General features: G+C 49.6%; 1 protein-coding gene and 1 pseudogene across 1 annotated transcript in view; both read right to left on the bottom strand.

Moving 5' to 3' along the window:
• Positions 1-61: 61 nt before the first annotated feature.
• Positions 62-3649, bottom strand: LOC115205007 (cell cycle checkpoint control protein RAD9A-like; annotated as a pseudogene).
• A 5681-nt stretch (positions 3650-9330) lies between these two features.
• LOC115204882 (P2X purinoceptor 3) overlaps positions 9331-25387 on the bottom strand; it is a 34643-nt gene continuing 18586 nt past the window's right edge. Inside the window, exons 5-12 of the mRNA XM_029770485.1 lie at positions 11722-11812; positions 11470-11547; positions 11149-11290; positions 10768-10904; positions 10495-10600; positions 10350-10415; positions 10123-10200; positions 9331-9921 (exon numbers count right to left, since the gene is read on the bottom strand). Of these exons, the coding sequence (XP_029626345.1) occupies positions 9796-9921; positions 10123-10200; positions 10350-10415; positions 10495-10600; positions 10768-10904; positions 11149-11290; positions 11470-11547; positions 11722-11812 (824 nt within the window). The 3' untranslated portion in view covers positions 9331-9795. The remainder of the gene's footprint in view (positions 9922-10122; positions 10201-10349; positions 10416-10494; positions 10601-10767; positions 10905-11148; positions 11291-11469; positions 11548-11721; positions 11813-25387) is intronic.

Genomic DNA, 25387 nt, shown 5'->3' with positions numbered 1-25387 from the left:
AGGGATTCCATAAGTGGTGTGAAATGGATTTACACAGTGCTCCTGTTCCACCACCCCAATGTCACAGCGATGCTGCTGGGGTATCATCCTCGCTGTCGCTGGCCAGCACTTCCTGGCTCTTGATCGTTTGATTGGTCAGTTGAGAATTAGTGTGACAGACTGACCTGAAAAACAGGGAGCGGAACAGAGCAGGGATGGAGAGGGAGAGAGGGGGAGAGATTTGATTCGATTTGGGTGGGAGAGCAAGAGAGGGGTTGGTCTTACATTTTGAACCCAGCTGTTGTGTAACTCAGCCCTTTGACAACAAAGCTCACCTTTTTACTGGGAGGTCTTTCAGTGTCCTCTGTCTCTTCCTCCTCTTCCTTGCACTGTGATAAGCTACATGCGGCTGGGTTGTGATTGGGCGAGGGGGTCCGAGCTGCGGGTGCATCGGAGGGACCCGCTAATTCACTGGTCTCCATGGCGAGGAGGTAGGAGTCGATGTTGTCACTCATCGAGTTGTCAGGGGCTGGCGGCGAGCGAGCTCTGGGGAGAGAGGAGAGGATTCTGGGTAAAGAGCAGGGTCCTGTACAAAGAGGTATGACTGAGTGTTTAACAGTTAATGTTCATTTACCGTTTTGTGTTATTGATGTTACGGTTACAGAGGTTGGAGTTGTCAGAGAGTGGCGAGCACGAAGTTCACCTCCAGAACACTGTTTGTTACACTTAACACCACGATGCAGACAAAAAACAGATACACACACAAATTAGTCATACACAGGAAACACAAAATATCCTAATAACTTAATATTCAGATGTGTCCATTGTCCCCTCCCTCCCCCATTTTTACGCTGCTGCTATTCTCTGATTACTATGTATGCATAGTCACTTTACCTCAACCTACATGTACATATTACCTCGATTAACCTGTGCCCCCGCACATTGACTCTGTACTGGTACCCCCTGTATATAGCCTCACTACTGTTATTTTATTGTTGCTCTTTAATTATTTGTTATTTTTCCATTTTCTTCTTTTTTATTTATTTATTTTTTCTTCAGTTTATTTTGTAAATGCTTTCTTAACTCTTATTTTTCTTGTTGGATTGTTGGTTAGAGTCACGTTGGTATAAACGATTCGGGAGACAGACGACAGCCCAATGGAAACCAAAGGGCACACTTCAGTGGGAATAGGGGCCAGGTGTGTGCAATGAAAGTTCTGGAGGGATCCGTGACTGTTAGGGGCTTGGAAGTAAGCATTTCACTGTAAGGTCTACTACACCTGTTGTATTCGGCGCATGTGACAAATACAATTTGATTTGATTTGAATATGTATCCTTACCTGCCTGATACAACAAGACAGGAAGACCTGTGGATTCTGCAAACACCGGCAAGCCTTGAAAGACAAGGTAACACTTCATTAAGTAGCCTGCTATGATGCCTTTAAATCACTTATGACATGCCAAGCCAGATTATAACAACAGTAGTAACCCATTTGACAAGTGACATAACCCTACATACCCTCAGCTCCTTTAGACAGAAGGTTATGCTGGTCTGAGCTCCGACAGCAAAGTGGTCAAACTCATCAGAATTCAGACACAGTTCAGTCAGCATGGCTTTTGATTTCTCTGAGAGAGAGAGAGAGAGAGAGAGAGAGAGAGAGAGGGGGGAATAGAGGGGGAATATTAAAAACATTACTATAATTTTACAAAATATGGTTCTTGACTTGTTAAAAAAAATATATTTACTCACTTCAACACTTCAATAGGGCCAAAAAATAAAAACAGTTTCTCCTCACCTGCCTCGTCATCTACGTGGTTCCTGAACCACACTCATTCTCCACTCACTGACACGCTCACCTCTTCCAGAGAGGAAGGGAAGTGGAGCACTGTGTCAACCACAACCTGGAGGACAAAAAGAAGGAAAACCAAAGAGACGCTTTCGAGGGAAGATCTGAGGAGAAGAACGTTGACAGACTGATAGAGATTGAGAGAGAGAGAGAGAGAGCACGAGAGAGAGAGAGAGGGAGAGAGAGAGAGAAGGAGAGAGAGAAATGTGCTGACCAGGGCTGGGGCGCGAAGCACGTTGGCACGGCGCTCTTTATTAAACACGGCCTGCAGACTCTCACTGTCCTGGAATGACAGGTTGTGTGTCTTCAGCCGCCCATCGGCTCACACACACACACACACACACACACACACACACACAATATGCCATAGTTAGGGGAAAGCGAATGGTGCGAAGAGGTTTAAAGGGGTTGACTCAAATACAGTGAAATGCTTACTTACAAGCCCTTAACCAACAATGCAGTATAAAAATAACAAGTAATTAAAGAGCAGCAGTAAAATAACAATAGCGAGACTATATACAGGCGGTACCAGTACAGAGTCAATGTGCGGAGGCACCGGTTAGTCAAGGTAATTGAGGTAATATGTACATGTAAGTAGAGTTCTTAAAGTGACTATGCATAGATAATAACAGAGAGTAGCAGAGGCATAAAAGAGGGGGGTCAATGCAAGTAGTCTGTGTAGCTACACAGACAATTTTGAGGGCCTTCCTCTGACACCGCCTGGTATAGAGGTCCTGGATGGCAGGAAGCTTGGCCCCAGTGATGTACTGGGCCGTACGCACTACCCTCTGTAGTGGCTTGCGGTCGGAGGCCGAGCAGTTGCCATACCAGGCAGTGATGCAACCAGTCAGGATGCTCTCGATGGTGCAGCTGTAGAACCTTTTGAGGATCTGAGGACCCATGCCAAATCTTTTCAGTCTCCTGACGGGGGAATAGGTTTTGTCATGCCCTCTTCACGACTGTTGTGGTGTGCTTGGACCATGTTAGTTTAGTTTGTTGGTGATGTGGACACCAAGGAACTTGAAGCTCTCAACCTGCTCCACTACAGCCTGTCGATGAGAATGGGGACGTGCTCGGTCCTCCTTTTCCTGTAGTCCACAATCATCTCCTTTGTCTTGATCACGTTGAGGGAGAGGTTGTTGTCCTGGCAACACACGGCCAGGTCTCTGACCTCCTCCCTATAGGCTGTCTCGTCGTTGTCGGTGATCAGGCCTACCACTGTTGTGTCATCGGCAAACTTGATGGTGTTGGAGTCGTGCCTGGCCGTGCAGTCAGGTCATCCCCTTACGCCATAGTTTGTATATCTCAATTGTCAGTAGAAACCACATTTGTTTAAGCAAGTCAGCCATATCAGCTATGTTTTTTGAAAAGGCAGTAAATGAGGCTGATTGAACTGCTTCGCTGGCAGACAAGGCTCTGCTGACAGCCAGGTGTAGCAGTGGTAAGGTGTTGGGACTCTGCTGTTGGGACTCTGCTGTTGGAACAGCTTTATGTAGGCCCAAACAGTTTGTGGGCACCGTTTGTCACCGTTATAGTGCGAACAATGTATTGTTTAGTGTTCTGTGGCTTTGCTGGCATGCACCTACCCCCCCCCCCCCCCCAGAAAATGGTTTGCCCCACCAAGATTTACATGCTAAAATTGCCACTGGCAAGGAGTCATCAGGCCAGGTAGTCCTGAGGCATGGTCCTAGGGTTCAGAAGGGGAGGGAGAAAGAGAGGGAGAAAGAGAGAATTAGAGGGAGCATACTTAAATTCACACAGGACCACAGATCAGACAGGATAATTAAACCAGATATACAGACTGACCCTAGCCTCCCGGCACATAGACAACTGCAGCATAGATCAACCTGGTCTCAGCGGAAAACGTATTATATGTTACTAAAATCTGTGCTACTCCATTTAGTTTGATATGTTATATTAGGTTACATTACATAATATGATATGTAGGACGTGTAGTATGTTACAAATTCCAATAGGTATGATGTGTTACAAATTCCAATTTGTTGTTTCTAATGGTGGCTAAGTGGCTAATGCTAATGTTAGCTAGGTTAGGGTTAAGGTTAGAGTTAATGTTAGGAGTAAGGTTAAAGGGTTACGTTTAGGGTTAGGGGAAGGGTTAGCTAACATGCTAAGTAGATCAATGCTAAGATAACATGCTAAGTTCTAACAAGTCTACTGAACAAAAATATTAAGGCAACATGCTATAATTTCAACGATTTTACTGAATTACAGTTCATATAAGGAAATCAGTCAATTGAAATAAATTCATTACGCCCTAATCTATGGATTTCACATAACTGGGCAGCGGCGCAGCCATGGACGGGCCTGGGAGGGCATAGGCCCACCCACTGGGGAGCCAGGCCCAGCCAATCAAAATTAGTTTTTCCCCACAAAAGGGCTTTATTACAGACAGAAATGCTCCTCAGTTTCATCAGCTGTCCGGGTGACTGGACTCAGACGATCCCACAGGTGAAGAAGCTGGATGTGGAGGTCCTGGTCTGGCGTGGTTACACGTGGTCTGCGGTTGTGAGGCCGGTTGGACGTACTAACAAATTCTCTAAAACTACGTTGGCTTATGGCAGAGAAATTAACATTCAATTCTCTGGCAACAGCTCTGGTGGACATTCCTGCAGTCAGCATGCCAATTGCACATCCCGTCAAAACTTGAGACATCTGTGGCATTGTGTTGTGTGACAAAACTTCACATTTTAGAGTGACCGTTTATTGTCCCCAGCACAAGGTGCACCTGTGTAACCTGTGTAACAAATTATAGCAAAACATTTCAGAGAAATAAGCTTTTTGTGCGTATGGAAAAGTTCTGGGATCTTTTATTTCAGCTCATGAAACATGAGACCAACACTTGTTGCGTGTTTATATTTTGTTCAGTATAGAATCGATGATACCTTTCTGTGGTGCCAGGGAATGTATAGTGTTGCTTTAGCTAATGGTTTATTGGTAGGCCTATTTGGTCGTAATTTTCTAAATGTTAAGCCTAACATTTCATGAAGCTATACATGGTGTCACAACTGCTGGCTGGTGGCAATAATTTAATAACTTTTTCAGTGATTAAAGTTAGAAATGTACACATTGCAAATTGTAAAATAAATGTCCAATGCAAAAGCAATTCTAATCAACCTGCAGGACATAAGCCGTCCTCACGCTCTCTCCCAGCTTGGATAGAAAGTTGTTGTGTGTAAAACCAGTCTATTAATGCCAAATAATACAGTCAGTCCACCCTCAAAACACGAGCTTACTAGGGACTGTTTTATTATGTGGTGTACGATCTATAGCTTTATACTGTATATAGCTGCTATTTAGGAACTTTTTATAAAAAATTACACATCAAATAGCCGTGATAAATTCATCCACTATTTATTGTTGAACTGGTTTTGTCTGGCTAGTAGTCTACACAAATGGGCTGCAATATTCAAGGTAAATTAAGTAAAATCCAGCTTAAGAGACTCCCCTGGTGTCCTGAAGTCCTCCTTTTTTGTGTGCAAATGTTTTCACCACGGCCTGTAGGTCCAGGTTGGGGGCCTGACTGTTTTCTATAGTGAGTATTACCAACCCAGACAGTCTTTCCTGAGACATTGGGCATTATATGTCCGTTGTGCTGCACACAATTTAAACGTAGTCTTGAATGATGCATGCCAAGATAGACCAGAGATAAGAGACAGTTGATATTGCAACCACACAACTCAAACGCTAAAAAACAGCTTTAACATGACCAAAGTTCTGCTAGAAGAACAAAGGATTTTGTAAACGTGCCACATATATCTTTGTGTGGAACAGTAGAAGTAATGTCTTTCCTAACGTGAAGCAGACTTATTTTGCTCAGACATGTAAAAATAGCTTTCTCTGACCACACTGGGCAGAGAAAGCAGGCGTGCACCTGTGACAGGGGCACACAGAGTGAGAGTGATGGAGATAAAGAAAGAAAGGGAGAGAGTCTGAGTCGCTGTCACTTGTGGATGAAAGGGCGAGGGCTATAGAGTAGTTAGGCTATCCAGCCTCACTGGGCTTTCTCATTGGTCTGGATGTGTCTGCCTGTCTGCCTGCCTGCCTGCCTGCCTGCCTGCCTGTCTGCCTGCCTGCCTGCCTGCCTGTCTGTCTGTCTGTCTGTCTGTCTGTCTGTCTGTCTGTCTGTCTGTCTGTCTGTCTGTCTGTCTGTCTGTCTGTCTGTCTGCCTGCCTGCCTGCCTGCCTGCCTGCCTGCCTGCCTGCCTGCCTGCCTGCCTGCCTGCCTGCCTGCCTGTCTGTCTGTCTGTCTGTCTGTCTGTCTGTCTGTCTGTCTGTCTGTCTGTCTGTCTGTCTGTAAGGCCTGTGAAACGTTTATTCCTCTACTCTCCTCCCAGTGATGACATGATCCCTATAGGAGCGAAAGAAAGAACAACTTCACCACAAAAATAGACAAATGTGACTTGTATAGAGATAGGCTACAGAGAAACAAGAGAGAGAGGATTTGATCGTTTTTTGACACCGCTGAGTCTACAGAGTGATGTTTCAACCTATCTGACAACATATGAACAACTGGAGTGAGTATGCAACAGACAGGAAATAAGGGGAAAGAATATGTCAACAATATGTCAACAATCCAGTGTGACATTGGAGAAAGACTAGGATGAAAAAGAGAAAAATCCTGGCATTCTTCCTAACAAGAGAAGAGAGGCCAAGGCACATGTCTGAAACTGAACTAAGACTGTGGACAATCAAGGAATATTCCAGATTGTTCTCTGTATGTACATCTCAATAGCCGCTGGTCTGTCTAATCCATAATCCATATACAGCAAATCATATGTATGTAATGTACAGTACCTGTCAAAAGTTTGGACAAACCTACTCATTCAAGGTTTTTTCTTTATTTTGACTATGTTCTACATTGTATAATAATAGTGAAGACATCAAAACTATGAAATAACACATATTGAATAATGCACTAACCAAAAAAGTGATAAACAAATCAAAATATATTTGAGGTTCTTCAAAGTAGCCACAGCTTTGCACACTCTTGGCATTCTCTCAACCAGCTTCATGAGGTAGTCACCTGGACTGTATTTCAATCAACAGGTGTGCTTTGTTCATTTGTGGATTTTTTTTCCTTCTTAATGCGTTTCAGGCAATCAGTTATGTTGTGACATGGTAGGGGTGTTATACAGAAGATAGCACTATTTGGTAAAAGACCAAGTCCATATTAGGGCCGGAACGGCTCAAATAAGCAAAGAGAAACGACAGTCCATCATTACTTTAAGACATGAAGGTCAGTCAATCCGAAACATTTCAAGAACTTTGAAAGTGTCTTTGAAAGTGCAGTCACAAAAACCATTAAGCGCTATGATGAAACTGGCTCTCATTAGGTTCGCCACAGGAAAGGAAGACCCAGAGTTACCTTTACTAAAGAGGATAAGTTCATTAGCGTTAACTGCACCTCAGATTGCAGCCCAAATAAATGCTTCACAGAGTTCAAGTTGCAGACACATCTCAACATCTACTGTTCAGAGGAGACTTTGTGAATCAGGCCTTCATGGTCGAATTGCTGCAAAGAAACCACTACTAAAGGACACCAGTAAGAAGAAGAGACTTTCTTGGGCCAAGAAACACGAGCAATGGTAGAAATCTGTCCTTTGATCTGATGAGTTCAAATTTGAGATTTTTGATTCCAACTGCCATGTCTTTGTAGACGTAGAGTAGGTGAACGGATGATCTCTGCATGTGTGGTTCCCACCGTGAAGCATGGAGGAGGAGGTGTAATGGTGGGGGTGCTTTGCAGGTGACACTGTCTGTGATTTATTTAGAATTCAAGTTACACTTAACCAGCATGACTACCACAGCATTCTGCAGCGATACGCCATCCCATCTGTTTTGAGCTTAGTGGGACTATTATTTGTTTTTCAACAGGACAATGATCCAACACACCTCCAGGTTGTGTAAGAACTATTTGACCAAGAAGGAAAGTGATGGAGTGCTGCATCAGATGACCTGGTCTCCACAATCACCCGACCTCAACCAAATTGAGATGGTTTGGGATGAGTTGGAGTGAAGGAAAAGCAGCCAACAAGTGCTCAGTATATGTGGGAACTCCTTCAAGACTGTTGGAAAAGCATTCCAGGTGAAGCTGGTTGAGAAAATGCCAAGAGTGTGCAAAACTTTCATCAAGGCAAAATAACTTTAAAGAATCTCAAATATAAAATATATTTTGATTTGTTTAACACTTTTTTGGTTACTCCATGATTACACGTGTTATTTCATAGTTTTGATGTCTTCGCTATTGTTCTACATTGAAAAACCCTTGAATGAGTAAGTGTGTCCAAACTTTTGACTGGCACGGTATATAGCTGAAGTCGGAAGTTTACATACACTTAGGTTGGAGTCATTAAAACTCGTTTTTCAACCACTGCACAAATGTCTTGTTAACAAACTATAGTTTTGGCAAGTCGGTTAGGACATCTACTTTGTGCATGACACAAGTAATTTCTCCAACAATTATTTACAGACAGATTATTTCACTTAAAATTCACTGTATCTCATTGAGGTATTTAAAACCATATCATAATCTCCCACAATAATAATAGAGTCTTGTATTGCTTGTAGGGTAAATAAATTATTACAGTTGATTTCGGAAGTTTACATACACCTTAGCCAAGTACATTTAAACTCAGTTTTTCACAATTCCTGACATTTAATCCTAATAAAATTCCCTGTTTTAGGTCACTAATAACGATATTAATGAACAATAATTTTGATCGAATGTGCAAATTGTGCCAAATAGAAAAAATTTCACATTCGGATCAAAATTATTGTTAATTAATATATTCTCCCATGGGAGAAGTATAACTTCATCTAATATTGTCGAATGAGTTTCCTGTAAACAAATATATTATATTCCTTCTCTTTTAGCCAGGTAAATACTGATCGTCTTTTCTTATTCTACGCTAAGCCATTACAATTATAACTGGCTATACTTATTTCCACATTTACCATAATGAGACACAAGTTTCAATTCAATTTATCATAATATATGTTTGTAAACTTACCATTAAAAGTACCATGATGATTGAGTGTCCATATAACTGTACCATGATATTTGATATTGTTTTCCACTATTCCACCCGCTAAAACCTCCTCCCCTCCCAAGTTGAGTCATCGTCCATGTAACTGGCAGACCAGCCCTGTCCACCTGGTCCACCTAGACTTCCTGTCATTGCACTACCGCTAGTTAGCATTGGTTCACGAAATGACCTCGTAACTTCCTTCATACTGGACACAGAGACACTAAAATGGTATGCAGGAATTCATCTGACACACAAGTACGTAGATAAATGGCAAAATCCCGAAGTATCCTTTTAAGATGCTCTTAAGCTGATCTATTAGTGCTGTGATGGGTCCGTGGTGGGAGGAGTGCACAGGTTTTGCGTGTGTGTGTGTTTTGTGTGTGCATGTGTGTGTATATATTGGGTGTGTATTGCAATAGAATCAGATACAGACACACACAAAATACAGCAGGCGCGATTCAGTCAATTCCGACAAATTTATTTACTGGTTACTGTTGTTTTTTGGGGGTCCAAGATGATTCTAGAACCACGTCATCTCTTCTCATACCCCTTTAATCCCCCCCATCGTTATAGAACATCACAAATGGAGGTTATGAGAGCAAGACAGAGATGAAGAAAGGGATGAGGCCAGGTAAATGTAACATATGAACTACATAGTATATGTACAAAAGCAATGGGACCAGGGCAGAGCTTTTATGTATATTGAAGTAACTGTTTATAAAGATCTTTTAAGCTACAGTAGAGTTCAGAAATAGTTTGCACCAAAAGATTTTAAAACATATTTAAAAAAACATTTAAAAAGTTCCTCTGATGTTAAATCGTTACCTTCCCTCACATGAACATGGGACTTATCAACTGCTGCTAATAAAATAAGGAAGTGGGGGCGGATCCTTTCTGCCGATTGGTTGAAGTGGACTGTCACTCAAAGCTGCTGGTCCAGGCAAAGGGAGACAGCTCCCGAGTCATCTGAAATCTTCTCCTCTGGTTTGATTGACAGTTGGCTGCAACTTTCTTGGGAGAGTAATATCTGTATCTGTGACTCAGAAACCTAGGGAGAGGAAGCGAGGGAGAGAGAGAGAGAGAGAGAGAGTGAGAGTGAGAGAGAGAGAGAGAGAGAGAGAGAGAGAGAGAGAGAGAGAGAGAGAATAAGACAGTCTCGAGATGCTCTTCACCTCTCTCTCCCACACACAAATGACGTACAGTTTAACACACAAAAAATATGCTTTTATCTGAGTAATTAAAAAAATGCCTCTTCAAATTTCTTGGCCTTGTATTGGTCCGCCCCCTTCAGGAAGTTCAGGAGGATGATATCACAAAGGACCGTACCCTGCAGCATATCAGAACAAAGACAGTTATACAAGTTGACCTAAAAAATCCTGAAATACTTGCCTCGATTCTAGGGTTAATGGAGGTAACATTCGAAACGTATTGCATGACCTCCTTTTAAAGCATACAGTCAGAGTACAGAAGCCTTACCAGTCCCACAGAGGTAAAGGCTGCCACTAGGTTGATCAGAGTAGGAACTGTGTTGAACTTCCCTGCCTGAAAGGACAAAGACAGATTAATCCTGTATAATACACAGATAACAGGTACATGCACACACACCCTAATCCACACTCACAAGCCCAGTGACCAGGATGTCAAAGCGGATAGCGTAGGCCTTGTGGAGAGTGCGGAAGTCCGTCCGATTCTCCATCCCGTTCTCAGTTTTGTAATATTTGGCAAATCTGTGGATGGTGAGAGAGGGGGAGACAGTGTCAATGAACACAGAAATAAAACGAGAGGAGGAGGGGGGTAAGAAGGATGGAGAGGGGAAAAGAAAGAGGATGGGGAGAAGGAGGAAGAAAGAGGGGGAGTCTCTTGAACAGTACTAAACTGAAAGGGTTTACAGTACCTGAAGTTGTATCCCTGAGAGATGGCGTTCTTCTGAAACACAGCATCAAGTCGCGTAAAGGAGTAATGTGGTTCACATCTTTCTTCTGACTCATCCAGATTACACTCCCATTCAATATTGATCCCGATCTCTCCACCCTGATAGAGGGAGACAGAGGGAGGGAAAAGAAGAGGGCAGATAGGTGAGGGGGGGAACAGGAAATGTAGGGACAAGCAGGTGGGACTGGAGATATATGAAATGGAGAGGGAGAAGTGGGAAAGAGAGAGGTTGAGAAAGCAGAATATGAGAGGGAGAGGAGAGAAAAGAAAGGTGGGAGACTTTCGGGGGAGAGACATGGAGATAGAGGAGATGATGATGAAGAGGGGAGGAGATGGGTCTCACTGTCTGAGCGATGGTGGAGAAGTTCTGTCCAGTGTAGCGCAGCACATCTCCCACCTTGAAGATGGGACAGTGGCGGTTGTGCTCCGGGTCATATGTACAGCTCCTGATATAAGTTGTATTCAGCGATGACGGGAAGTTCCCTCTGTGGGAGAGAGAAGGTACAAATTTGAGTGACAGAGCCAAATCCCCTTCTTCGGCAGAAAAGAGAGGGCAATGCCTTGACAAGAAGGTTGGAGTGAGACCTCCTGAAAGTAGTCTAGCACAACATCATAAAGGTCTTCCCCAAAACAGCCCCAGAAATGGGAGGTGTGTGGGACTCACCTGGTGACGTTGAACATAGGGAAGCGGATACTGTTCTTGATGAAGATGGTGAAGTTTTCCACCTCCATCATTGGTTGCCTGAGAAAGGGTAAGGGAGAGAAGAGAGAGAGAGAGAAGAAAAAACTTAGGTAGGTGGGATGCACAAGTTGTAAACATGACATGTCATATGCTCATGATATTATGGTGTATTTGAAGCAGCTTTCTTTGTGAGCGAGCGAGAGAGAGAGAAAGAGAAAATGAAAGAGGTCTTACATTATGACTTTGTCATTCTCAGCAGGGCACCAACCCTCCATCTCACAGCGGCCTCCTTCAGAGGAGTTCACACAGGCACCAGTTATTATTCCTGTGGAGGAGAGTGAGTGAGTGAGTGAGTGAGTGAGTGAGTGAGTGAGTGAGTGAGTGAGTGAGAGAGCGAGAGAGAGAGAGCCACAAGACTGTTTTGTTAGCACAGACTGGAATATGTTCTGGGATTCAGCCAATGGCATTGAGGAGTATACCACCTCAGTCAACGGCTTCATCAATAAGTGCATCGGCGATGTCGTCCCCACAGTGACCGTACGTATATATCCCAACCAGAAGCCATGGATTACAGGCAACCTCCGCACCGAGCTAAAGGCTAGAGTACCCTCCAAGCTCATCATGAAGCTTGAGGCCCTGGGTCTCAACCCCGCCCTATGCAATTGGGTCCTGGACTTCCTGATGGGCCGCCCCCGGGTGGTGAAGGTAGGTAACAACATCTCCACTTCGCTGACCCTCAACACTGGGGCCCCACAAGGGTGCGTGCTCAGCCCCCTCCTGTACTTCCTATTCACCCATGACTGCATGGCCATGCACACATCCAACTCAGTCATCAAGTTTGCAGATGACACAACAGTAGTAGGCTTGATTACCAACAACAACTAGACAGCCTACAGGGAGGAGGTGAGGGCACTCGGAGTGTGGTGTCAGCAAAACAACCTCTCACTCAATGTCAACAAAACAAAAGAGATGATTGTGGACTTCAGGAAACAGCAAAGGGAGCACCCTCTATCCACATCAACGGGACAGCAGTGGAGAAGGTGGAAAGTTTTAAGTTCCTCGGCTTATACATCACGGACAAACTGAAATGGTCCACCCACTCAGACATTGTGATGAAGAAGGAGCTACAGCGCCTCTTCAACCTCAGGAGGCTGAAGAAATTTGCCTTGTCACCTAAAACCCTCACAAACTTTTACAGATGCACAATTGAGAGCATCCTGTTGGGATGTATCACCGCCTGGTACGGCAACTGCACCGCCCACAACCGCAAGGCTCTCCAGAGGTTGGTGCGTTCTGCACCACGCAACTCCGGGGGCAAACAAAATGAAGCTCCTTATGGAAAATCAAGAGACACCTTTTGCTGACTATTATAAAAATGGGAACATCAGCAAACTCATCTCTCACACAGACCATCCCCTGGCATGGCACAGTGCTATTTTAGCACACTACCCCTCTGTTAGGGGGGGGGGGTGTTACCGAGGGGTGGAAAGTCAGGATACTAGACAACGAGGACTCTGAGTCAGCTAATATAAATCTCTAACTCTGAAAAAGTACTGGTACAGGGAAAACCCAAACAGTTTCAGCTGGACTTTCACCTAATCAAAGAATTAGCTCAGGAGGAGAAGCTCTCCCTTGAGAAAGATACCCCCACCCCGAGCGGGTCAGACCAGACCTCTTCATTATATAACCACACAGATGAGCAACCGCAAGTGTAAAGTCAATCTCCCAGCACAGAGTACTACTTACTCCCTCATTGAAATGAAGGATACATTTACCTAGCTGGAGGTAAGGCAGGTGAAGCTGGAACAGCAGGTGAACACACTCCAGTCAGCACAAAAAAATATCCAGCTCAACAACACCCTCAACCAGACAGAGAGCTGGAGGTGGAGAGAGACAAATCTGCACTGGACTGTGGTGAGACAACATCAACAGGAGAAAGAGCTGGAGGTGGAGAGAGATATATCTGCACTCAGGACTGTAGTGAGACAACTTCCACAGGAGGAAAAGCAGAAGCAGGAGAATAACAGAGCACTAGAGGAGAGGATCAGACTGCTGGAGGAGAGGGTGAGGGGTATGGAGGAGAGGATCAGACTGCTAGAGGAGAGGGTGAGGGGGATGAGGGAGAGGATCAGACTGCTGGAGGAGAGGGTGAGGGGGATGGAGGAGAGGATCAGACTGCTGGAGGAGAGGGTGAGGGGGATGAGGGAGAGGATCAGACTGCTGGAGGAGAGGGTGAGGGGCATGGAGGGGGAGGATCAGACTGCTGGAGGAGAGGGTGAGGGGGATGGAGGGAGAGGATCAGACTGCTGGAGAAGAGGGTGAAGGGGATGGAGGGAGAGGATCAGACTGCTGGAGTAGAAGGTGAGGGGGATGGAGGAGAGGATCAGACTGCTGGAGGAGAGGGTGGGGGGGATGGAGGGAGAGGATCAGACTGCTGCAGGAGAGGGTGAGGGGGATGGAGGGAGAGGATCAGACTGCTGGAGGAGAGGGTGAGGGGGATGGAGGAGAGGATCAGACTGTTGGAGTAGAAGGTGAGGGGGATGGAGGAGAGGATCAGACTGCTGGAGTAGAAGGTGAGGGGGATGGAGGAGAGGATCAGACTGCTGGAGGAGAGGGTGAGAGGGATGGAGGGAGGGAGAGGATCAGACTGCTGGAGGAGAGGGTGAGGGGGATGGAGGGAGAGGATCAGACTGCTGGAGGAGAGGGTGAGGGGGATGAGGGAGAGGATCAGACGGCTGGAGGAGAGGGTGAGGAGGAGGGAGGGAGGGAGAGGATCAGACTGCAAGAGGAGAGGGTGGGGGGGATGGAGGGAGAGTATCAGACTTCTGGAATAGAAGGTGAGGGGGATGGAGGAGAGGATCAGACTGCTGGAGGAGAGGGTGAGGGGGATGAAGGGAGGGAGAGGATCAGACTGCTGGAGGAGAGGGTGAGGGGGATGGAGGGAGAGGATCAGACTGCTGGAGGAGAGGGTGAGGGGGATGGAGGGAGGGAGAGGATCAGACTGCTGGAGGAGAGGGTGAGGGGGATGAGGGAGAGGGTCAGACTGCTGGAGGAGAGGATGAGGGGGATGGAGGGAGAGGATCAGACTGCTAGAGGAGAGGGAGGGGGATGGAGGGGGAGGATCAGACCGCTGGAGGAGAGGGTGAGGGGGATGGTGGAGAGGATCAGACTGCTGGAGGAGAGGATCAGACTGCTGGAGTAGAAGGTGAGGGGGGTGGAGGAGAGAATCAGACTGCTGGAGGAGAGGGTGAGGGGGATGGAGGAGAGGATCAGACTGCTGGAGGAGAGGGTGAGGGGGATGGAGGGAGGGAGAGGATCAGACTGCTGGAGGAGAGGGTGAGGGGGATGGAGGGAGAGGATCAGACTGCTGGAGGAGAGGTTGAGGGGGATGAGGGAGAGGATCAGACTGCTGGAGGAGAGGGTGAGGGGGCTGGAGGGAGAGGATCAGACTGCTGGAGGAGAGTGTGAGGGGGATGAGGGAGAGGATCAGACTGCTGGAGGAGAGGTTGAGGGGGATGAGGGAGAGGATCAGACTGCTGGAGGAGAGGGTGAGGGGGATGGAGGGAGAGGATCAGACTGCTGGAGGAGAGGGCGAGGGGGATGAGGGAGAGGATCAGACTGCTGGAGTAGAAGGTGAGGGGGATGGAGGGAGAGGATCAGACTGCTGGAGTAGAAGGTGAGGGGGATGAGGGAGAGGATCAGACTGCTGGAGGAGAGGGTGAGGGGGATGGAGGGAGAGGATCAGACTGCTGAAGTAGAAGGTGAGGGGGATGGTGGAGAGGATCAGACTGCTGGAGGAGAGGGTGAGGGGGATGGAGGGAGAGGATCAGACTGCTGGAGTAGCAGGTGAGGGGGATGGCATATGACAGAGAACAACCCACTAGAGAGGTGGCCACACCTGCAGAGAAGCCAGCAGAACAGCCCACCTCAGCTCCCGACAAAAGTCTCGACATCACAGCAGAACAGGCATACCAGACCCTGACAATGTCAACATCACAGCAGAATAGTCCTCAGACCCTGACCACGTCTCCACCACAGCAGAACAGTCCACACCAGACCCTGACCACGTCTACACCACAGCAGAACAGTCCTCAGACCCTGACCACGTCTACATCACAGCAGAACAGTCCACCCCAGACCCTGACCACGTCTACATCACAGCAGAACAGTCCCCAAACCCTGACCACGTCTACATCACAGCAGAACAGTCCACCTCAGACCCTGACCACGTCTACATCAAAGCAGAACAGTCCTCAGAACCTGACCATGTCTACATCACAGCAGAACAGTCCACATACCCTGACCACGTCTACATCACAGCAGAACAGTCCTCAGACCCTGACCACGTCTACATCACAAAAGAACCGTTCACCCCAGACCCTGACCACGTCTACATCACAGCAGAACAGTCCACCCCAGACCCTGACCACGTCTACATCACGGCAGAACAGTCCCCAAACCCTGACCACGTCTACATCACAGCAGAACAGTCCTCAGACCCTGACCACGTCTACATCACAGCAGAACAGTCCTCAGACCCTGACCACGTCTCCACCACAGCAGAACAGTCCTCAGAACCTGACCACGTCTGCATCACAGCAGAACAGTCACCAGACCCTGACCACGTCTACACCACAGCAGAACAGTCCACCCCAGACCCTGACCATGTCTACATCACAGCAGAACAGTCCCCAGACCCTGACCACGTCTACACCACAGCAGAACAGTCCTCAGACCCTGACCACGTCTACACCACAGCAGAACAGTCCCACCTGACCCTGACCACGTCTACATCACAGCAGAACAGTCCCCAGACCCTGAACCAGGTCTACACCACAACAGAACAGTCCTCAGACCCTGACCACGTCTACACCACAGCAGAACAGTCCTCAGACCCTGACCACGTCTGCATCACAGCAGAACAGTCCCCACCTGACCCTGACCACGTCTACATCACAGCAGAACAGTCCCCAGACCCTGACCACGTCTACATCACAGCAGAACAGTCCACCCCAGACCCTGACCACGTCTACATCACAGCAGAACAGTCCTCAGACCCCGACAATGTCTACATCACAGCAGAACAGTCCCCAGACCCTGACCACGTCTACATCACAGCAGAACAGTCCTCAGACCCTGACCATGTCTACATACCGGCAGAACAGTCCTCAGACCCTGACCACGTCTACATCACAGCAGAACAGTCCACCCCAGATCCTGACCACGTCTACATCACAGCAGAACAGTCCCCAGACCCTGACCACGTCTACATCACAGCAGAACAGTCCCCAGACCCTGACCACGTCAACATCACAGCAGAACAGTCCCCACCAGACCCTGACCACGTCTACACCACAGCAGAACAGTCCCCAGACCCTGACCACGTCTACATCACAGCAGAACAGTCCCCAGAACCTGACAACGTCAACATCACAGCAGAATAGTCCTCAGACCCTGACCACGTCTCCACCACAGCAGAACAGTCCACACCAGACCCTGACCACGTCTACACCACAGCAGAACAGTCCTCAGACCCTGACCACGTCTACATCACAGCAGAACAGTCCACCCCAGACCCTGACCACGTCTACATCACAGCAGAACAGTCCCCAAACCCTGACCACGTCTACATCACAGCAGAACAGTCCACCTCAGACCCTGACCACGTCTACATCAAAGCAGAACAGTCCTCAGAACCTGACCATGTCTACATCACAGCAGAACAGTCCACATACCCTGACCACGTCTACATCACAGCAGAACAGTCCTCAGACCCTGACCACGTCTACATCACAAAAGAACCGTTCACCCCAGACCCTGACCACGTCTACATCACAGCAGAACAGTCCACCCCAGACCCTGACCACGTCTACATCACGGCAGAACAGTCCCCAAACCCTGACCACGTCTACATCACAGCAGAACAGTCCTCAGACCCTGACCACGTCTACATCACAGCAGAACAGTCCTCAGACCCTGACCACGTCTCCACCACAGCAGAACAGTCCTCAGAACCTGACCACGTCTGCATCACAGCAGAACAGTCACCAGACCCTGACCACGTCTACACCACAGCAGAACAGTCCACCCCAGACCCTGACCAAGTCTACATCACAGCAGAACAGTCCCCAGACCCTGACCACGTCTACACCACAGCAGAACAGTCCTCAGACCCTGACCACGTCTACATCACAGCAGAACAGTCCCCACCAGACCCTGACCACGTCTACACCACAGCAGAACAGTCCCCAGACCCTGACCACGTCTACATCACAGCAGAACAGTCCCCAGACCCTGACCACGTCAACATCACAGCAGAATAGTCCTCAGACCCTGAACACGTCTACATCACAGCAGAACAGTCCCCAGACCCTCACCACGTCAACATCACAGCAGAACAGTCCCCAGACCCTGACCACGTGTACAACACAGCAGAACAGTCCCCAGAACCTGACCACGTCTACATCACAGCAGAACAGTCCCCAGAACCTGACCACGTCTACATCACAGCAGAACAGTCCACCTCAGACCCTGACCACGTCTACATCACAGCAGAACAGTCCCCAGATCCTGACCACGTCTACATCAAAGCAGAACAGTCCCCAGACCCTGACCACGTCTACCCCACAGCAGAACAGTCCTCAGACCCTGACAACGTCTACACCACAGCAGAACAGTCCTCAGACCCTGACCACGTCTACATCACAGCATAACAGTCCACCCCAGATCCTGACCACGTCTACATCACAGCAGAACTGTCCCCAGACCCTGACCACGTCTACATCACAGCAGAACAGTCCCCAGACCCTGACCACGTCTACATCACAGCAGAAAAGTCCACCCCAGACCCTGACCACGTGTACAACACAGCAGAACAGTCCCCAGAACCTGACCACGTCTACATCACAGCAGAACAGTCCACCTCAGACCCTGACCACGTCTACATCACAAAAGAACCGTTCACCCCAGACCCTGACCACGTCTATATCACAGCAGAACAGTCCACCCGAGACCCTGACCACGTCTACATCACGGCAGAACAGTCCCCAAACCCTGACCACGTCTACATCACAGCAGAACAGTCCTCAGACCCTGACCACGTCTACATCACAGCAGAACAGTCCTCAGACGCTGACCACGTCTCCACCACAGCAGAACAGTCCTCAGAACCTGACCACGTCTGCATCACAGCAGAACAGTCACCAGACCCTGACCACGTCTACACCACAGCAGAACAGTCCACCCCAGACCCTGACCATGTCTACATCACAGCAGAACAGTCCCCAGACCCTGACCACGTCTACACCACAGCAGAACAGTCCTCAGACCCTGACCACGTCTACATCACAGCAGAACAGTCCCCACCAGACCCTGACCACGTCTACACCACAGCAGAACAGTCCCCAGACCCTGACCACGTCTACATCACAGCAGAACAGTCCCCAGACCCTGACCACGTCAACATCACAGCAGAATAGTCCTCAGACCCTGAACAAGTCTACATCACAGCAGAACAGTCCCCAGATCCTCACCACGTCAACATCACAGCAGAACAGTCCCCAGACCCTGACCACGTGTACAACACAGCAGAACAGTCCCCAGAACCTGACCACGTCTACATCACAGCAGAACAGTCCCCAGAACCTGACCACGTCTACATCACAGCAGAACAGTCCACCTCAGACCCTGACCACGTCTACATCACAGCAGAACAGTCCCCAGATCCTGACCACGTCTACATCAAAGCAGAACAGTCCCCAGACCCTGACCACGTCTACCCCACAGCAGAACAGTCCTCAGACCCTGACAACGTCTACACCACAGCAGAACAGTCCTCAGACCCTGACCACGTCTACATCACAGCAGAACAGTCCACCCCAGATCCTGACCACGTCTACATCACAGCAGAACTGTCCCCAGACCCTGACCACGTCTACATCACAGCAGAACAGTCCCCAGACCCTGACCACGTCTACATCACAGCAGAAAAGTCCACCCCAGACCCTGACCACGTGTACAACACAGCAGAACAGTCCCCAGAACCTGACCACGTCTACATCACAGCAGAACAGTCCACCTCAGACCCTGACCACGTCTACATCACAGCAGAACAGTCCTCAGACCCCGACAATGTCTACATCACAGCAGAACAGTCCCCAGACCCTGACCACGTCTACATCACAGCAGAACAGTCCTCAGACCCTGACCATGTCTACATACCGGCAGAACAGTCCTCAGACCCTGACCACGTCTACATCACAGCAGAACAGTCCACCCCAGATCCTGACCACGTCTACATCACAGCAGAACAGTCCCCAGACCCTGACCACGTCTACATCACAGCAGAACAGTCCCCAGACCCTGACCACGTCAACATCACAGCAGAACAGTCCCCACCAGACCCTGACCACGTCTACACCACAGCAGAACAGTCCCCAGACCCTGACCACGTCTACATCACAGCAGAACAGTCCCCAGACCCTGACAACGTCAACATCACAGCAGAATAGTCCTCAGACCCTGACCACGTCTCCACCACAGCAGAACAGTCCACACCAGACCCTGACCACGTCTACACCACAGCAGAACAGTCCTCAGACCCTGACCACGTCTACATCACAGCAGAACAGTCCACCCCAGACCCTGACCACGTCTACATCACAGCAGAACAGTCCCCAAACCCTGACCACGTCTACATCACAGCAAAACAGTCCTCAGACCCTGACCACGTCTGCATCACAGCAGAACAGTCCCCACCTGACCGTGACCACGTCTACATCACAGCAGAACAGTCCACCCCAGATCCTGACCACGTCTACATCACAGCAGAACAGTCCCCAGACCGTGACCACGTCTACATCACAGCAGAACAGTCCCCAGACCCTGACCACGTCAACATCACAGCAGAATAGTCCTCAGACCCTGACCACGTCTCCACCACAGCAGAACAGTCCACACCAGACCCTGACCACGTCTACACCACAGCAGAACAGTCCTCAGACCCTGACCACGTGTACAATACAGCAGAACAGTCCCCAGAACCTGACCACATCTACATCACAGCAGAACAGTCCACCTCAGACCCTGACCACGTCTACACCACAGCAGAACAGTCCTCAGACCCTGACCACGTCTACACCACAGCAGAACAGTCCTCAGACCCTGACCACGTCTACATCACAGCAGAACAGTCCTCAGACCCTGACCACGTCTACATCACAGCAGAACAGTCCCCACCAGACCCCGACCACGTCTACATCACAGCAGAACAGCCCCAGTCCCTGACCACGTCTACATCACAGCAGAACAGTCCTCAGACCCTGACCACGTCTACATCACAGCAGAACAGTCCCCAGACCCTGACCACGTCTTCACCACAGCAGAACAGTCCTCAGACCCTGACCACGTCTACATCACAGCAGAACAGTCCACCCCAGACCCTGACCACGTCTACATCACAGCAGAACAGTCCCCAGACCCTGACCAGGTCTACACCAAAGCAGAACAGTCCTCAGACCCTGACCACGTCTACACCACAGCAGAACAGTCCTCAGACCCTGACCACGTCTGCATCACAGCAGAACAGTCCCCACCTGACCCTGACCACGTCTACATCACAGCAGAACAGTCCACACCAGACCCTGACCACGTCTACATCACAGCAGAACAGTCCCCAGACCCTCACCACGTCTACATCACAGCAGAACAGTCCTCAGACCCTGACCACGTCTACATCACAGCAGAACAGTCCATCCCAGACCCTGACCACGTCTACATCACAGCAGAACAGTCCACCCCAGACCCGGACCACGTCTACACCACAGCAGAACAGTCCTCAGACCCTGACCACGTCTAAATCACAGCAGAACAGTCACCAGACCCTGACCACGTCTACATCAAAGCAGAACAGTCCCCAGACCCTGACCAGGTCTACACCACAGCAGAAGAGTCCTCAGACCCTGACCACGTCTACACCACAGCAGAACAGTCCTCAGACCCTGACCACGTCTACATCACAGCAGAACAGTCCCCAGACCCTGACCACGTCTACACCACAGCAGAACAGTCCCCAGACCTGACCACGTCTACATCACAGCAGAACAGTCCTCAGACCCTGACCACGTCTACATCACAGCAGAACAGTCCTCAGACCCTGACCACGTCTACATCACAGCAGAACAGTCCACCCCAGACCCTGACCACGTCTACATCACAGCAGAACAGTCCCCAGACCCTGACCACGTCTACATCACAGCAGAACAGTCCCCAGACCCTGACCACGTCTACATCACAGCAGAACAGTCCACCCCAGACCCTGACCACGTGTACAAGACAGCACAACAGTCCCCAGAACCTGACCACGTCTACATCACAGCAGAACAGTCCACCTCAGACCCTGACCACGTCTACATCAAAGCAGAACAGTCCTCAGAACCTGACCATGTCTACATCACAGCAGAACAGTCCACATACCCTGACCACGTCTACATCACAGCAGAACATTCCTCAGACTCTGACCACGTCTACATCACAAAAGAACCGTCCACCCCAGACCCTGACCACGTCTACATCACAGCAGAACAGTCCACCCCAGACCCTGACCACGTCTACATCACGGCAGAACAGTCCCCAAACCCTGACCACGTCTACATCACAGCAGAACAGTCCTCAGACCCTGACCATGTCTACATCACAGCAGAACAGTCCTCAGACCCTGACCACGTCTCCACCACAGCAGAACAGTCCTCAGAACCTGACCACGTCTGCATCACAGCAGAACAGTCACCAGACCCTGACCACGTCTACACCACAGCAGAACAGTCCACCCCAGACCCTGACCATGTCTACATCACAGCAGAACAGTCCCCAGACCCTGACCACGTCTACACCACAGCAGAACAGTCCTCAGACCCTGACCACGTCTACACCACAGCAGAACAGTCCCAAGACCCTGACCACGTCTACATCACAGCAGAAAAGTCCCCAGACCCTGAACCAGGTCTACACCACAACAGAACAGTCCTCAGACCCTGACCACGTCTACACCACAGCAGAACAGTCCTCAGACCCTGACCACGTCTGCATCACAGCAGAACAGTCCCCACCTGACCCTGACCACGTCTACATCACAGCAGAACAGTCCCCAGACCCTGACCACGTCTACATCACAGCAGAACAGTCCCCAGACCCTCACCACGTCAACATCACAGCAGAACAGTCCCCAGACCCTGACCACGTGTACAACACAGCAGAACAGTCCCCAGAACCTGACCACGTCTACATCACAGCAGAACAGTCCACCTCAGACCCTGACCACGTCTACATCACAGCAGAACAGTCCCCAGATCCTGACCACGTCTACATCAAAGCAGAACAGTCCCCAGACCCTGACCACGTCTACACCACAGCAGAACAGTCCTCAGACCCTGACAACGTCTACACCACAGCAGAACAGTCCTCAGACCCTGACCACGTCTACATCACAGCAGAACAGTCCACCCCAGATCCTGACCACGTCTACATCACAGCAGAACTGTCCCCAGACCCTGACCACGTCTACATCACAGCAGAACAGTCCCCAGACCCTGACCACGTCTACATCACAGCAGAAAAGTCCACCCCAGACCCTGACCACGTGTACAACACAGCAGAACAGTCCCCAGTACCTGACCACGTCTACATCACAGCAGAACAGTCCACCTCAGACCCTGACCACGTCTACATCACAGCAGAACAGTCCTCAGACCCCGACAATGTCTACATCACAGCAGAACAGTCCCCAGACCCTGACCACGTCTACATCACAGCAGAACAGTCCACAGACCCTGACCATTTCAACATACCGGCAGAACAGTCCTCAGACCCTGACACCGTCTACATCACAGCAGAACAGTCCACCCCAGATCCTGACCACGTCTACATCACAGCAGAACAGTCCCCAGACCCTGACCACGTCTACATCACAGCAGAACAGTCCCCAGACCCTGACCACGTCAACATCACAGCAGAACAGTCCCCACCAGACCCTGACCACGTCTACACCACAGCAGAACAGTCCCCAGACCCTGACCACGTCTACATCACAGCAGAACAGTCCCCAGACCCTGACCACGTCAACATCACAGCAGAATAGTCCTCAGACCCTGACCACGTCTCCACCACAGCAGAACAGTCCACACCAGACCCTGACCACGTCTACACCACAGCAGAACAGTCCTCAGACCCTGACCACGTCTACATCACAGCAGAACAGTCCACCCCAGACCCTGACCACGTCTACATCACAGCAGAACAGTCCCCAAACCCTGACCACGTCTACATCACAGCAGAACAGTCCTCAGACCCTGACCACGTCTGCATCACAGCAGAACAGTCCCCACCTGACCGTGACCACATCTACATCACAGCAGAACAGTCCAACCCAGATCCTGACCACGTCTACATCACAGCAGAACAGTCCCCAGACCGTGACCACGTCTACATCACAGCAGAACAGTCCCCAGACCCTGACCACGTCTCCACCACAGCAGAACAGTCCACACCAGACCCTGACCACGTCTACACCACAGCAGAAAAGTCCTCAGACCCTGACCACGTGTACAATACAGCAGAACAGTCCTCAGACCCTGACCACGTCTACACAACAGCAGAACAGTCCTCAGACCCTGACCACGTCTACATCACAGCAGAACAGTCCTCAGACCCTGACTACGTCTACATCACAGCAGAACAGTCCCCACCAGACCCTGACCACGTCTACATCACAGCAGAACAGCCCCAATCCCTGACCACGTCTACATCACAGCAGAACAGTCCTCAGACCCTGACCATGTCTACATCACAGCAGAACAGTCCCCAGACCCTGACCATGTCTTCACCACAGCAGAACAGCCCCAGTCCCTGACCATGTCTACATCACAGCAGAACAGTCCACCCCAGACCCTGACCATGTCTACATCACAGCAGAACAGTCCTCAGACCCTGACCACGTCTACATCACAGCAGAACAGTCCACCCCAGACCCTGACCACGTCTACATCACAGCAGAACATTCCCCAAACCCTGACCACGTCTACATCACAGCAGAACAGTCCTCAGACCCTGACCACGTCTGCATCACAGCAGAACAGTCCACACCTGACCCTGACCACGTCTACATCACTACAGAACAGTCCCCACCAGACCCTGACCACGTCTACACCACAGCAGAACAGTCCTCAGACCCTGACCACGTCTACACCACAGCAGAACAGCACCAGTCCCTGACCATGTCTACATCACAGCAGAACAGTCCACCCCAGACCCTGACCATGTCTACATCACAGCAGAACAGTCCTCAGACCCTGACCACGTCTACATCACAGCAGAACAGTCCACCCTAGACCTTGACCACGTCTACATCACAGCAGAACATTCCCCAAACCCTGACCACGTCTACATCACAGCAGAACAGTCCTCAGAACCTGACCACGTCTGCATCACAGCAGAACAGTCCCCACCTGACCCTGACCACGTCTACATCACAGCAGAACAGTCCCCACCAAACCCTAACTACGTCTACACCACAGCAGAACAGTCCTCAGACCCTGACCACGTCTACATCACAGCAGAACAGTCCACCCCAGACCCTGACCACGTCTACATCACAGCAGAACAGTCCTCAGACCCTGACCACGTCTATATCACAGCAGAACAGTCCACCCCAGACCCTGACCACGTCTACATCACAGCAGAACAGTCCACTCCAGATCCTGACCACGTCTACATCACAGCAGAACAGTCCCCAGACCCTGACCACGTCTACATCACAGCAGAACAGTCCCCAGACCCTGACCACGTCTACATCACAGCAGAACAGTCCCAGACCCTGACCACGTCTACATCACAGCAGAAACAGTCC

This window comes from Salmo trutta, chromosome 13, assembly GCF_901001165.1.
Source record: "Salmo trutta chromosome 13, fSalTru1.1, whole genome shotgun sequence".
Lineage (NCBI taxonomy): Eukaryota > Metazoa > Chordata > Actinopteri > Salmoniformes > Salmonidae > Salmo > Salmo trutta.
Note: the sequence above shows the minus strand (reverse complement) of the source record. Positions and strands in the feature narration are given on the sequence as shown.